This window comes from Hyla sarda, chromosome 3 (assembly GCF_029499605.1).
Source record: "Hyla sarda isolate aHylSar1 chromosome 3, aHylSar1.hap1, whole genome shotgun sequence".
NCBI classification, from domain to species: domain Eukaryota; kingdom Metazoa; phylum Chordata; class Amphibia; order Anura; family Hylidae; genus Hyla; species Hyla sarda.
The window spans coordinates 346,177,659-346,190,750 of NC_079191.1; the positions used below are offsets into that span (position 1 = coordinate 346,177,659).

Below are 13,092 nucleotides of genomic sequence, written 5' to 3' on the forward strand. Positions count from 1 at the left end.
TACATATTATCAGTCAAAATGCACAAACACCCTTGAGGCCCTGTGTGAAGATGTGGGTGCAGACAAATAACTTTATTTCAACATGACAATATACAATTGATTTTTTGCACCCAAGGTCAGTTTTATACAAGCAAGCTAAACACCTGTCCCACGGCAATAGGATCGTTCTTTCATCAGAGTTTGGAATTTGAAATTCTGTCCCTGCCTGGTGCAGCAGAAAACAATGGGAGGCTCCAGAATTTCCACATGGAATTTTTCGGCTGGATTTTGCTCCTAAATTTCGTCTTGTGAATGGGCCCTAATACATGCACCATTCTGTGCATGTACAGGTTCTTCTAAAAAAAATTAGCATATTGTGCTAAAGTTCATTATTTTCCATAATTTAATGTTAAAAATTTAAACTTTCATATATTTTAGATTCATTGCACACCAACTGAAATATTTCAGGTCTTTTATTGTTTTAATACTGATGATTTTGGCATACAGCTCATGAAAACCCAAAATTCCTATCTCAAAAAATTAGCATATTTCATCCGACCAATAAAAGAAAAGTGTTTTCAATACAAAAAAATTCAACCTTCAAATAATTATGTTCAGTGATGCACTCAATACTTGGTCAGGAATCCTTTGGCAGAAATGACTGCTTCAATGCGGCGTGGCATGGGGGCAATCAGCCTGTGGCACTGCTGAAGTGTTATGGAGGCCCAGGATGCTTCTATAGCGGCCTTAAGCTCATCCAGAGTGTTGGGTCTTGCGTCTCTCAACTTTCTCTTCACAATATCCCACAGATTCACTATGGGGTTCAGGTCAGTAGAGTTAGCAGGCCAATTGAGCACAGTAATACCATGGTCAGTAAACCATTTACCAGTGGTTTTGGCACTGTGAGCAGGTGCCAGGTCTTGCTGAAAAATGAAATCTTCATCTCCATAAAGCTTTTCAGCAGATGGAAGCATAAAGTGCTCCAAAATCTCCTGATAGCTAGCTGCATTGACCCTGCCCTTGATAAAACACAGTGGACCAACACCAGCAGCTGACATGGCATGTTCAAAAGTGGCAGCTGACATGTTTCTGGTTCAAAAGTGGCTTGACCTGGGGAATGCGGCACCTATAGCCCATTTCCTGCACACGCCTGTGCACGGTGGCTCTGGATGTTTCTACTCCAGACTCAGTACACTGCTTCCGCAGGTCCCCCAAGGTCTGGAATCTGTCCTTCTCCACAATCTTCCTCAGGGTCCGGTCACCTCTTCTCGTTGTGGAGCGTTTTCTGCCACATTTTTTCCTTCCCACAGACTTCCCATTGAGGTGCCTTGATACAGCACTCTGGGAACAGCCTATTTGTTCAGAAATTTATTTCTGTGTCTTACCCTCTTGCTTGAGGGTGTCAATGATGGCCTTCTGGACAGCAGTCAGGTCGGCAGTCTTACCGATGATTGCGGTTTTGAGTAATGAACCAGGCTGGGAGTTTTTAAAAGCCTCAGGAATCTTTTACAGGTGTTTAGAGTTAATTAGTTGATTCAGATGATTAGGCTAATAGCTTGTTTAGAGAACCTTTTCATGATATGCTAATTTTTTGAGATAGGAATTTTGGGTTTTCATGAGCTGTATGCCAAAATCATCAGTATTAAAACAATAAAAGACCTGAAATATTTCAGTTGGTGTGCAATGAATCTAAAATATATGAAAGTTAAATTTTTATCATTAAATTATGGAAAATAATGAACTTTAGCACAATATGCTAATTTTTTGAGAAGAACCTGCATTATGGCTGCAAGTCCCAGCGCAATGATTGATCTAAAAACCTGTACTATCATCTTCATAGGATCCACAGTAATGGCGCTGGTGTCTGCAACACTGGTGCAAAACTCAACCAGTAATGCTTTACATCCAGCCACAGGATTGTGAGAAGAAGGGGGGGGGGGGGGGGGGTTGGCTGATCACCTGGGACCAAAATTGAAGTTTTGAATGCAATATGAAAGAGAAAAAGATAACCGTAAATGAGGTTTTGCAAATACAGTACCTAAATTTACATGAAAAAAAATGCTGCAGCCTCTTTTCTTAGAACATGGCTATTTTGTTTTGTTCATCATGTAAATAAATAAGTTGAAACTGGGTGAAATATTTCCCGTTATGGGTGGAATGTGTCACTACACCCTGACTGCATGATGGGAGTTGCAGTTTTACGACAGCTGTAGAGCCACAGGTTCAAGAACTCTGCCCTTTGACACTTTCAGTACAGTGTTAGAGTTTGTAGGGACATGCCTCATTGACAATGGGGAGGGATTTCTATTGGAAAATCTGTTCACTACATTTTTTTATTTGTTTTTGTGTACATATTGCATTACAAAACCTTAACAAATAAATTATTTTTCCTTGGTCGCTCTTCATTGGGGGACACAGACCATGGGTATATGCTCTTGCCACAAGGAGGCACTGAAAAAAAGTCTGCTCCTCCCTGGCAGGATATACCGCCCACTGGAAGTGAGGTAATCAGTTTTAGCTAGTACAGTAGGAGGCAAGACACAGGTCTGGGAGCTCCCCAGACCTGTTCTTTTATTTTTTTTAAATTATTTTCTAGTTAGGGCTGTTTAGGGCTTTTTTTCCTCCCTTCTGTTTCTCATTTTCAGGAGGGGGTTCCCCCCCCCCCCATATGTGACAAAGGGGCACAGACAGAGTATGTACTGTTCCAGGTCCCCCACTGCCCCTGCTCACCCCGCTATCTTAGCCTGGTATGATGCAGAGTGGCCATAAGCTGGTTGAAGCCGTCTGGGTGAGTATATGAAGACCGTGGGTGATTATATCATCCCTTCTGCCTGCCCGCCAGTGGACTCTCAGTTATGGCAGCCATTTCTGTCTCAGGGCAGCCGGCGGCTTTTGCAGCGGCACCCTGTACTTTCTGCGGCCGCTGATTTTCTTTACTTCAGCTGGTTGGATCTCCACCGGCGCTTGCTGGCCAGCAGGACACATAATGGTCGTCAGGTAGCTCTGCCCCACTTCTCCCCGTGCTCGGTGGGGGAATCTGCAGACTGAGGGAGCACTCTCTCCCCCCTCTGTCAGCGCTGTCTTGCGAGTGCCGGACAGGAAAAGCCCAGTGCCTTTCTGCACCTCTCATGAACAGAGCTTCGCTCCGCCCCTCCTCACGCAGTGAGCCCTCCAGGCTTAGGGCATTGCAGTAGTTGCTCACCCTACCAGGGATGTCAGAGGCTGTCTCCCTCCTCTGGCTCCCTGGTTCATGGCCATTTCTCCTCCATCTCAGCGGCAGCCTGTCTAGCCGGGCACCGCTGTCACCCCCCTGGCCTCGGAGCGGCAAGCACTCCTACAGCACGCTGCATCAGCGCCCCAGCGCTTTTCGGCTCCCTGCGTTTAGTCACCGCTGGCTGTACACAGCTGCTGGCTTAGTGCAGCTGTGCGGCGACTTGCCGGAGCTCACGATTTACTGCTTAGGCACCAGCACAGAGTGCCAGTGGTGCTTGTCTCAGCCTGTGGATCCCTCCCCCCCCCCCCCCCCCCCCTCCGCTCCAGCAGTGATGAGCATTGCTCTCCTGGAGGGTGGGCCCTTTTCACAGGGTGTCTCACAGGTCACCCGCAGTTCCGCCTCTCTCAGCTGGAGTTTAGCTCCCCCCTCTCCTTCCCCTGTAGCGTGTCCAGGCTTCGGCTCGGGGGTTAATGATGTTAATTTGCGGGGTGCCCTGCTTCTCGTGCCAGGTTCATAAAAAAAATAGATGAAATAAAATAAATGTCTTCCTCTGGTCTCTTTGACTGGAAAATGCCCTCTTACGGCTGTTGATGGTATTGTGTTTTTTGTGGCTCCCTCTGTGGCAGCTCATAGCTATTACAGTTTTTTGCCTGTAATATCAGTTTTTATCAGATTAATATCTGCTGGGTCCTTTTCTGGGACTGTATATGGGATCCGCCTTTTTTTCCAGATAGTGCTATCGGCTTAATGTTTCCCCCCCCCCCCCATGCCCCTGCCATACCTAATCCTAGTTCTCACTCTGTGAGGGGAAGCCTATGCGAACTGCGTCGTGGGCCGTTATGCGGTGCCTGGAGATTGCAGGGTTACATTCTGTGCCTGGTTTCCCCTTATGCTGCGTACCATGCCATGTTTACTGTGCCCACGGCCGGTCCTAGTCCCTCCGTATTGGGGCACAGCTCCGGTGACCGTACAGGGCTTTTGCGTTCCTGGCGGACACCTAGGCCCTTTTTGGGGTTCCTCCTCTGACGGTCAACCATCAGGGGAGGGTTCTTGGTGTGTGCATACACTATGATTCCCTCCTTCACAGGCCACCGATCTCATATCTGCCGCATCCGATGTTGACATTCCGGTACCCCTCTGCCAGTGCGAGGTGTCTGGAGGAGTGACCTGTTGCATAATATGGACCCATACCAGTAAGCCATACAGTGGTCTGCGTGGTTCCTCAGCTGAATGTCATTTCTCACATGCCTGATGTCTCTGCGGCTGGCGTTCCGATACCCCACTACCGTTGCGCGGTGTCTGAAGAAGTGCCCTGACGTGTCCTATGGACCCTATACAGGGCAACGGGGATACCATCCATGGCTTCTCATCCTCCCCCAATCTCCCAGGGTGGCAGGGATTCTATACATTGCTTCTAGGCCTCCCCGTCCTCCCACCTGCGACCAAGGGGGCACAGTGATTGGCGATATGACGTTTTTTTCTTTTTCCCCAGCACCTGGAGGTGTACTCGTTCAGCTAGACTGTTGTCAGCACTGTTTCCGATGCAGTCGGTCTCCCATCCCTGGGCTGCCGCTTACATGGCTGGGGTTTCCAGTACTTCACTGCTAGTGGGAGAAATTTGGAAAAGGGTCCCCTGCAGGTACACAGGACTGACGTCAGTCAGTCTTTCTTCTGCTTGAGGTCGCCAATCAGATCGGCCGAACTCCAGTACCCCAGTTTTGGTGGGAGGGTTTGCAGATGTGACTCTGTGCATTCAGGAACCCTATACCAGTCAACCAGTCAGTGGTCTGCGTGTTTTACTACTAGATCGGGTCACCTAGCATACACTTCACACACCTTGGAGGAAGTTCAGGTATCCCATAGCCAAGGTGTAGTTTTGCGCGAGGGACTCCATGTTGCTCCATGGGCCTTTCACACTGCACCACGTAGTGGTTCGCAGGGTTCCCTACTTTCCCAGGTCCCTCTCCACAGGCCTGCTGCTATCACGTATAAGGGCTGGTAAGCCAGTTTCAGTGTGTGCTTCCGAGGACGGGACCAGTGGGTCCACGGTCCCTATGCCAATTAGCCAGACTGTCTGCATGTTTTTTTTTTCATCCACCAGGTCAGCTTTCCCATTCCTGCCACTCCAGTGGCAGACCTCCGGTAACTCACTTTCAGTGTGATTTTCCGAAGAAGTGGCCCTGTGGATTAATTGGACCATTCTACCGGTAAGTCAAGACTGTCTCTGCATGTTTCCTGCACATCATTCGTCCTTAATCTCTTTAGTCTGCGACTGCAGTACTGGTGTGTAGCACAATTAAGAGATGGGATGTGGGCGTTTCATGCAGGTTCTATGGACCTCGCAGCAGCACTCCCCTTTCTAATAGCGCCTGCTCTGGCACCTGCTCTGTTGCCTTATTCATCGTCCAGGATGGCTTTGTGACCACACCATCTGCCCCCCCTTTTTTCGCAGGGCCCAAGGTTTTGCCCCAATGGGGTGTTTCCTCCCAACGCTATAGGTTGCTACGTGTGCTTCTTACTTGCATTCGTCTCTAGGATTCAAATCCCTCTGGGGACACAACATGGCTCCTCCGTGCCTCTGTGTGTTTTCGCAGGATCCTTGGGGGCTACGTCCACCCAGTGCTTTGATCTGTTACTGTAGGGCCGCATTTCCTTGCTCCTACAGTACATGGCGCTCTTGGGAAATTCCCTTCCACAGGGGGTACTGGGATCAGGAAGCTTGGCACGGTCAGTGCCTGAGTTTCGTCTTGACCTCCCCTTGTTTCCCCCTCCACTAGGGGGACTATTTCTTCTCTGCCAAGATGGAGCAATCTTGCACTTCCCCCTACATGGTGGGGCACCTTGCTGGGCCTTTTTTTTTTTTTTTTTTTTTTTATAGCTAGGAGCGATCGGAAGTGCTATTCGCTGGCTCTGCTTGTGTGCTTACTGCTCAGTATTGCAACCTGGCTCTCCTCCTGTTTCTGGTTGTCTACTACTGCTAATGCAGCTAGGGCATTTTCCTCTGTAGGAGGGGTTTATTCAATCGTGTATAGCTCAGCGACAGCCAGTCTGCCATCGCTCTCTTCCTTCCTTGGCGCAATATCCAGGAAGGGTGTGCTCATCCTTCCCTTTGTCAGTGTCGGTGGGGCTACACAGCAACTCCAGTCTTTTGGAGTAACCTTCTTGTGCTCTTTTGCTTTTCCCTCCATTTCCTTCCTGACGAGACGTTGCTGGGAGTGCTCTGGTTCGCTCCGACCACTGGGTCCAAAACCAATTAATCCTTGTTTTGGGCTCTCTCCTAGACTGCTGTGGTGTACCTTATTTTCTTGGTCGGTCCTCCTAGTCCTTTAGGCCTTTGTGATGATTGCGGTCCTGTTCACGACATTGTCCCGACATAGAATGTTTCCCGTAGCGTTTCTCGGTTGTTGGTTTTGCTCCCCCTACAGGTGGGGCACCTCCCCGGTGTCTCGAGAGTCTCCAGTTCCATGTCGCCGTTCCGGTTTTCCAGGTTACTCTGTACATTACATTCCTCCTTCAGGGTCCATTTACTCCGGGGTTGGACGTTAAGTCTGTCTACCACGTTGTTCCAGTTGGGCCATTTTTCGGCTGCAGCATGGCTGTGGTTTCTTCCCGCTGTTCAGCCTGTGTGGCGACCTCTCAGAGTCCGCTCTTATCCCTGGGTGCTCATGCTGTGCCCCTGGGACAGTGTTTTTCACACCTACAGCTTTGGTTCGGATCTTCTGCACCATGCCTCTCCAGAGACTGTTCCCGCTCTCTTTTCCAGAAGTTTCTGGTCTTAACCTTGACTGACTCTCCTTCGGTTCTCCCTGGAGTTTGCTATGTCTGGTTCTGTATTTCTTGGAGTTGGTTTCCTACCTCCTTACAAGTTGGTTCTGCCAATCAGGTCTCTGCATCGCCCCTTCTTGTCTCTCTCTGTGGCCTGTTGGTTTAGAGTCTCTTCTAAAGACAGTCCCTTCCTTGTCGTCCTAGTCCATCTCCATGGACAGTGGGAACTGCCGAACGCTCAGTTCTAGGCCTAAGTCCTGGTGGTGTTCTTCCCACCCATAGGACTGCTTTTGGTACGTCCCATGGTCTCTGTGTCCCCCAATGAAGAGCAACCGAGAAAAGCAGATTATTTTGTACTCGCCATAAAATCTCTTTCTTGTAGCCTTCATTGGGGGACACAGCACCCAACCATGCCTTCATTCTTGTACGGATAGCCTTTTCCGGTTCTTGAGTGTTTCTCCTGGATTCCTTTCTAGGGTCCTTCAGACTTGTCTCTTGGTTGGCTTCTCCTACTGCTTTGTGACAAAACTGATTACTTCTCTTCCAGTGGGCGAGTATATCCTGCCAGGGAGGAGCTGACTTTTTTTTTTTCCTAGTATCAGCGCCTCCTAGTGGCAAGAGCATATACCCATGGTCTCTGTGTCCCCCAATGAAGGCTACGAGAAAGAGATTTTATGGGAGTACAAAAAATCTCCTTATTAAGAAAAATGAAAACAACATATTTTGGGACTGCTATATGCTATATTAGACATTGTCATTTTAATGTCTCTTTGTTTGCATGTGACTTGTGAAATGTATAAATACAAAGGCTAAATAATATAGAAATAATATTACATAGATACAAAACAAAAATGCATACGTATGTGTGTATGTATATATATATACTGTATGTATTTGTAAATATTTGGATTGAAAACCTGTGTATATTCCTTGTACAGTAGATAGCAGGGACAACTTACGACAAAAAGCCAACTATTCTCTGTCCTTTGCAAACAAAACATTGTAAATCTGTTATCTATTAAACTTTGTAGAAAGCAAGAGATCTGTATTTTCTTTTTGGGGTTTCCAACACCTACACAAAATTACACAGAGCAATAAGTTTTCCGTATCATTCTTTTCTTGCAGTTTATGTGGAATTATCCCAGGGCTGAGCAGTGTGTTCTTACCTCGGATGAACCCTTTTGTTCTGATCGACATTGCTGGGGCACTAGCACTTTGCATTACTTACATGTTGATTGAAATTAAGTAAGTATGTTATTGTAAATATAACAAATATCACTCTCCTCACATTTAAACATACATTGTATTGTTGGTGCCAAATGGGTTGGCAGGCTAAGCTAATCTGTACAATAAAAATGGTACCCAGTAAAATGTATTTTTATTATTTCCAGAATAGACATTACTCCTTTATCTTTCGTCTACAGTGCTGGAACTGATGTATAATCCAGTGTATGCCCCAAAACATGATGTGAATAGAGTACATAAGTACCTGTTGAGCCTGGATAGTATAGTTATTACTAGTCATTGTTAAATGGATTTCCAAATTAAATCATTGTTTCCTGGCAAAATTATTTATTTCCAATTCGGTGTATTGCATGATCCTTTTAGTAAAGAGAGGGTTTTTTTTCTTTTGTGTGAAGAAATGGTATATTATCTGACAGTGCTAGAAAAATATTATTTTGCTTTTGTCAATAATGGGCTGCCTTGGTAAAACAACCCCTGTCATTTACCGTATATACTCGAGTATAAGCCGACCCGAGTATAAGCCGAGACCCCTAATTTCAACCCAAAATCCCAGGAAAAGTTATTGACTCGAGTATAAGCCTAGGGTGGGAAATACATCATCCCCCCCTGTCATCATCCAGACCCGTCATTAACATCCTCATCATCATCACCGCCTGTCATCATCCAGACCCTCATCATCATCACCTGTCATCATCCCCTTGTCATCATCCCCACCCCCCTTCATCATCCCCTTGTCATCATCCCCACCCCCCTTCATCATCCCCTTGTAATCATCCCACACACCCCCCTTCATCATCCCTTTGTAATCATCCCACACACCCCCCTTCATCATCCCCTTGTCATCATCCCCACCCCCCTTCATCATCCCACCCCCCCTTCATCATCCTCTTGTCATCATCCCACACCCCCCCTTCATCATCCTCTTGTCATCATCCCACACCCCCCCTTCATCATCCTCTTCTCATCATCCGCCCTCAGTGGTCTTCAACCTGCGGACCTCCAGAGGTTTCAAAACTACAACTCCCTGCAAGCCCGGGCAGCCATCGGCTGTCCGGGCTTGCTGGGAGTTGTAGTTTTGAAACCTCCGGAGGTCCGCAGGTTGAAGACCACTGCGGCCTTCAACATCATCCAGCCCCCTCTCACCCCCCTTTAGTTCTCTACAGTACTCACCTCCGCTCGGCGCTGGTCCGGTCCTGCAGGACTGTCCGGTGAGGAGGTGGTCCGGTGGGATAGTGGTTCCGGGCTGCTATCTTCACTGGGGGCGCCTCTTCTCCGCGCTTCCGGCCCGGAATAGAGGCGTTGCCTTGACGATGACGCAGAAGTACGTTGGCAATGAACGTACTTCTGCGTCGTTGTCAAGGTAACGTGAATATTCTGGGGCCGGGCCCGAAGCGCTTAGAAGAGGCCTCCCCGGTGAAGATAGCAGCCCGGAACCACTATCCCACCGGACCACCTCCTCACCGGACAGTCCTGCAGGACCGGACCAGCGCCGAGCGGAGGTGAGTACTGTACAGAACTAAAGGGGGTGAGAGGGGGCTGGATGATGTCGAAGGCCGCGGTGGTCTTCAACCTGCGGACCTCCGGAGTTTTCAAAACTACAACTCCCAGCAAGCCCGGACAGCCGATGGCTGCCCGGGCTTGCTGGGAGTTGTAGTTTTGAAACCTCTGGAGGTCCGCAGGTTGAAGACCACTGCGGGTGGGGGAGTTCACTCGAGTATAAGCAGAGGGGGGTGTTTTCAGCACGAAAAATCGTGCTGAAAAACTCGGCTTATACTCGAGTATATACGGTATGTGCATTGCTTTATTATGGTTATTAGAAACAGGATAATCTCACATTTTAGAAATACTCTTGTTTTACAGCAATTATTTTGCAGTAGACACTGCATCAGCCGTCGCCATTGCTCTTATGACGTTTGGCACCATGTATCCAATGAGTGTTTACAGTGGCAAGGTTCTACTCCAAGTAAGGTTTCATTTTATGTTACAACATAGCTATATAAATAAAAAAAAAAAATAATTCCATTTAGCTGCATGCCATAGTTGTATTTGGAACCAATCCTCACCGTGGGGAACAACCATCAGTTTTTTTCTTTGCACCACCAATTTTACTTTGTAATGACATCAATCATTTCACGGCAAAATTTATGGCGAAACAATAAAACTATTATTTGTCGGGCAAAATTGAAAAAAAAATGCAATTTGAACTTCCAATTCTGCGCAGTGTACTTTCCGGTAAATATTACACCTTATCTTTATTGTGTAGATCTGTACGGTAAAAATGATACCCAGCTAATAGGTTTAAAAAAATAAAAATAAAAAAAAATTGCATGTTAAAAAAAAATATCCCCTTCCAACCCCTATAACTTTTTTTTTTTTCTTCGTGTACGGGGATGTGTGAGGGATAATTTTTTTTTTGTGCCGTGATCTGTAGTTTTTATCAGTACCATCTTATTTTTGATGGGACTTTTTGATCTTTTTATAATTTTTTTTTTTTTTGGTTTACAAAGTGACCAAAAAATACTCAATTCTGGACTTTTTTTTTACTTACACACCATTGACCATGTGTTCTAAAGTAACTTTGTATTTTTATAGTTCGGCCAGTTACGAATGCGGCAATATTTTTTTTTTTTTTTTTTTTTTTTTTTTTTTGGATTACATAATTTTTTTAATGGAAAAATTAGGGTGAACTTTTTTTTTTTTTTTTTTTTCAACAGTAGAAGTTTATTGTAAATATTCAGTACAAACAATACGAACACTGTGTAAGGCACATGTATAGTCTAACACACAGGATAAGATAAGCAGGAAATACGTGCGTGCCACGAACTGTAAAAAGAATCCTAATCATATGTAATGAAATGAAAGCTCCACCGTAAAGGTAACGAGGGGCTGTCCTAGCTAGGTCTCAACTGAGTGGGTACGGTGGAGCGCAGTATCAAAGAGTTAAAGAGGGGGGCAGAAAGAAAAGGAAGGTGGGGTAGAAGGAAAGATAGATAGGCAAGTGAGAAGAAAGCGAGAGTAGAAGGCAGCAGATGAGAGCGAGGAACCAAGGTATAGGGAGGAGAAGGCTTACCTCACAACAGGGTGCACAGGCTGAGACTCTCTGACATGGCGTGTCGGTTTCAGGTAGGCATTAGATGTTGAGGAAGAGAAGGGCGTGAGTATCTCTCGAGTTTGAGGTCAACTCGGGGGGCCCGGATGTTCCAGGTTTATAGACCTATATTCAGGGGAGGACATGAAGGAGACCCAAGGTCCCCAAATCAGATGGTGTCTGTCCATTGAACGTCTGGAATCAGCTATTAGCTCCTCCATCCTATGGAGATGCAAGAGTTCTCGCAGCCATGATGAAAAAGAGGGTGGGGAAGTGGATTTCCACAGTCTAGGAATGACTGTCCTAGCCGCTAGTAGCATGAATCTAGCTAGTTGGGTGGGCCATTTAGGGAGGAGGGGGGGGGGGGGAGAATGGACAGTAGTAGGGGTCCCGGGTCTTTATCCAGTCTTATGGATGTTAATCTATGGATCACATCCAGCACCTGGGTCCAGAAGGTGCAGAGTCTTGGGCATTTCAACCATATATGAGTCATGGTGCCCCCCGTCTCTCCACATCTCCAACACACATCTGGGGTCCCCGGGAAAAACTTGGACAGTAGAGCCGGGACCCGATACCACCTGGTGAGGATTTTGAAGTTAGTTTCCTGGGCCTTGCAGGAGGTAGAGACTTTATGGCAGTAGCGTAGGGCTCTGTTCCATTCCTCGTCCGAGTATTGGGTCATCAGCTCTCTCTCCCAACCCCTCTTATATGGCAAAGGACCTTTACTGAGTTCATCAAGGATAAGTGAGTAAATACCACTAATCGGACGGGTCGGACGGGGGCCAGACGTGCATAGCTTCTCGAATGGGGATAGAGAGCGGTGGAGATGGAGTGTACGGTGATGTTTCAAATAAAAGTGACGCAATTGGGTGTATTGAAAGGAATGCATGCAGGTGGGGGGTGTAGCACCCAGTAGGTCATCTAGAGGTCTCAAACCGCTAGGAGTCAGGAGAGTGAGAAAAGTAGGTGAGGTGTGTTTCGACAGGCCAAGGAATGAAGAGGCAGATGAAGTTGAGGGGAATAACAGGTTATTGAACACCGGCGTCAGCGGACCATCTGGGGTAAACAGACTTGAAGAAGATAGGTAAGTATGTCTTGTCTGAGCCATCGTGGCTAATACTGGGGGCAGATCGGATAATGTGTGGGAGGAGTGCGGTGTGGAGGGACGCCACATAAACGTTTTAGGGTCTAGGGAGCATGAGTCACGTTCCAGGGATATCCAGAGCCTTGTCCTCGCGGAATCCTGACAGTCCAGGACCCTCGTGAGGACTGAAGCTAGATGGTAAGCAAGACAGTCCGGAAGGCCCAGGCCTCCCTCAGACTTGCGCCAAGTTAAAATTGTGCGAGCTAGTCTCGGGCGTTTATGGACCCACACAAAGCCAGACAGGAGCGCAGAGAGTCCCCCAAAGAAGGATCTGGTCAGAAGGGCTGGCACAGTGGAGAATAGATAGAGCAGGCGAGGAAGAACGTTCATTTTCAGCACGTTAATTCTTCCCAGCCAGGAGAAGTCTCTGCGCTCCCATCTAGCCAGGTCGGATCGTAGGAGCTGTAAGAGAGGTGGGTAATTAAGCGTGAAAGTGTCGGCTGGGTTAGAAGGGACTTGTATTCCCAGGTATGTGAGTGATCTATGACACCATTTAAAGGGAAAAGAGGAGCGGAGCTGTGCGACTACGTGGGAGGGAAGGGTGATATTGACAGCTTCACTTTTGGAGGGATTTATCTTGTAGTTGCTGTATTGAGAGTAAGTGTGTATGGTGGAGAGAAGAGAGGGGAGGGTCGTGACTGGAGAGGAAAGGAAGAG

The 13,092-nt window shown here is 47.3% G+C and overlaps 1 protein-coding gene across 5 annotated transcripts in view; it reads left to right on the plus strand.

Annotated features, from left to right (window-relative positions):
* SLC30A6 (solute carrier family 30 member 6) overlaps positions 1-13,092 on the plus strand; it is a 68,893-nt gene that overhangs the window by 39,737 nt on the left and 16,064 nt on the right. For all 5 annotated transcript variants that reach the window (XM_056567486.1, XM_056567487.1, XM_056567484.1 and 2 more), the window contains 2 exons: positions 8,084-8,203; positions 10,064-10,166. In XM_056567486.1, coding sequence (XP_056423461.1) covers positions 8,084-8,203; positions 10,064-10,166 — 223 coding nt within the window. The remainder of the gene's footprint in view (positions 1-8,083; positions 8,204-10,063; positions 10,167-13,092) is intronic.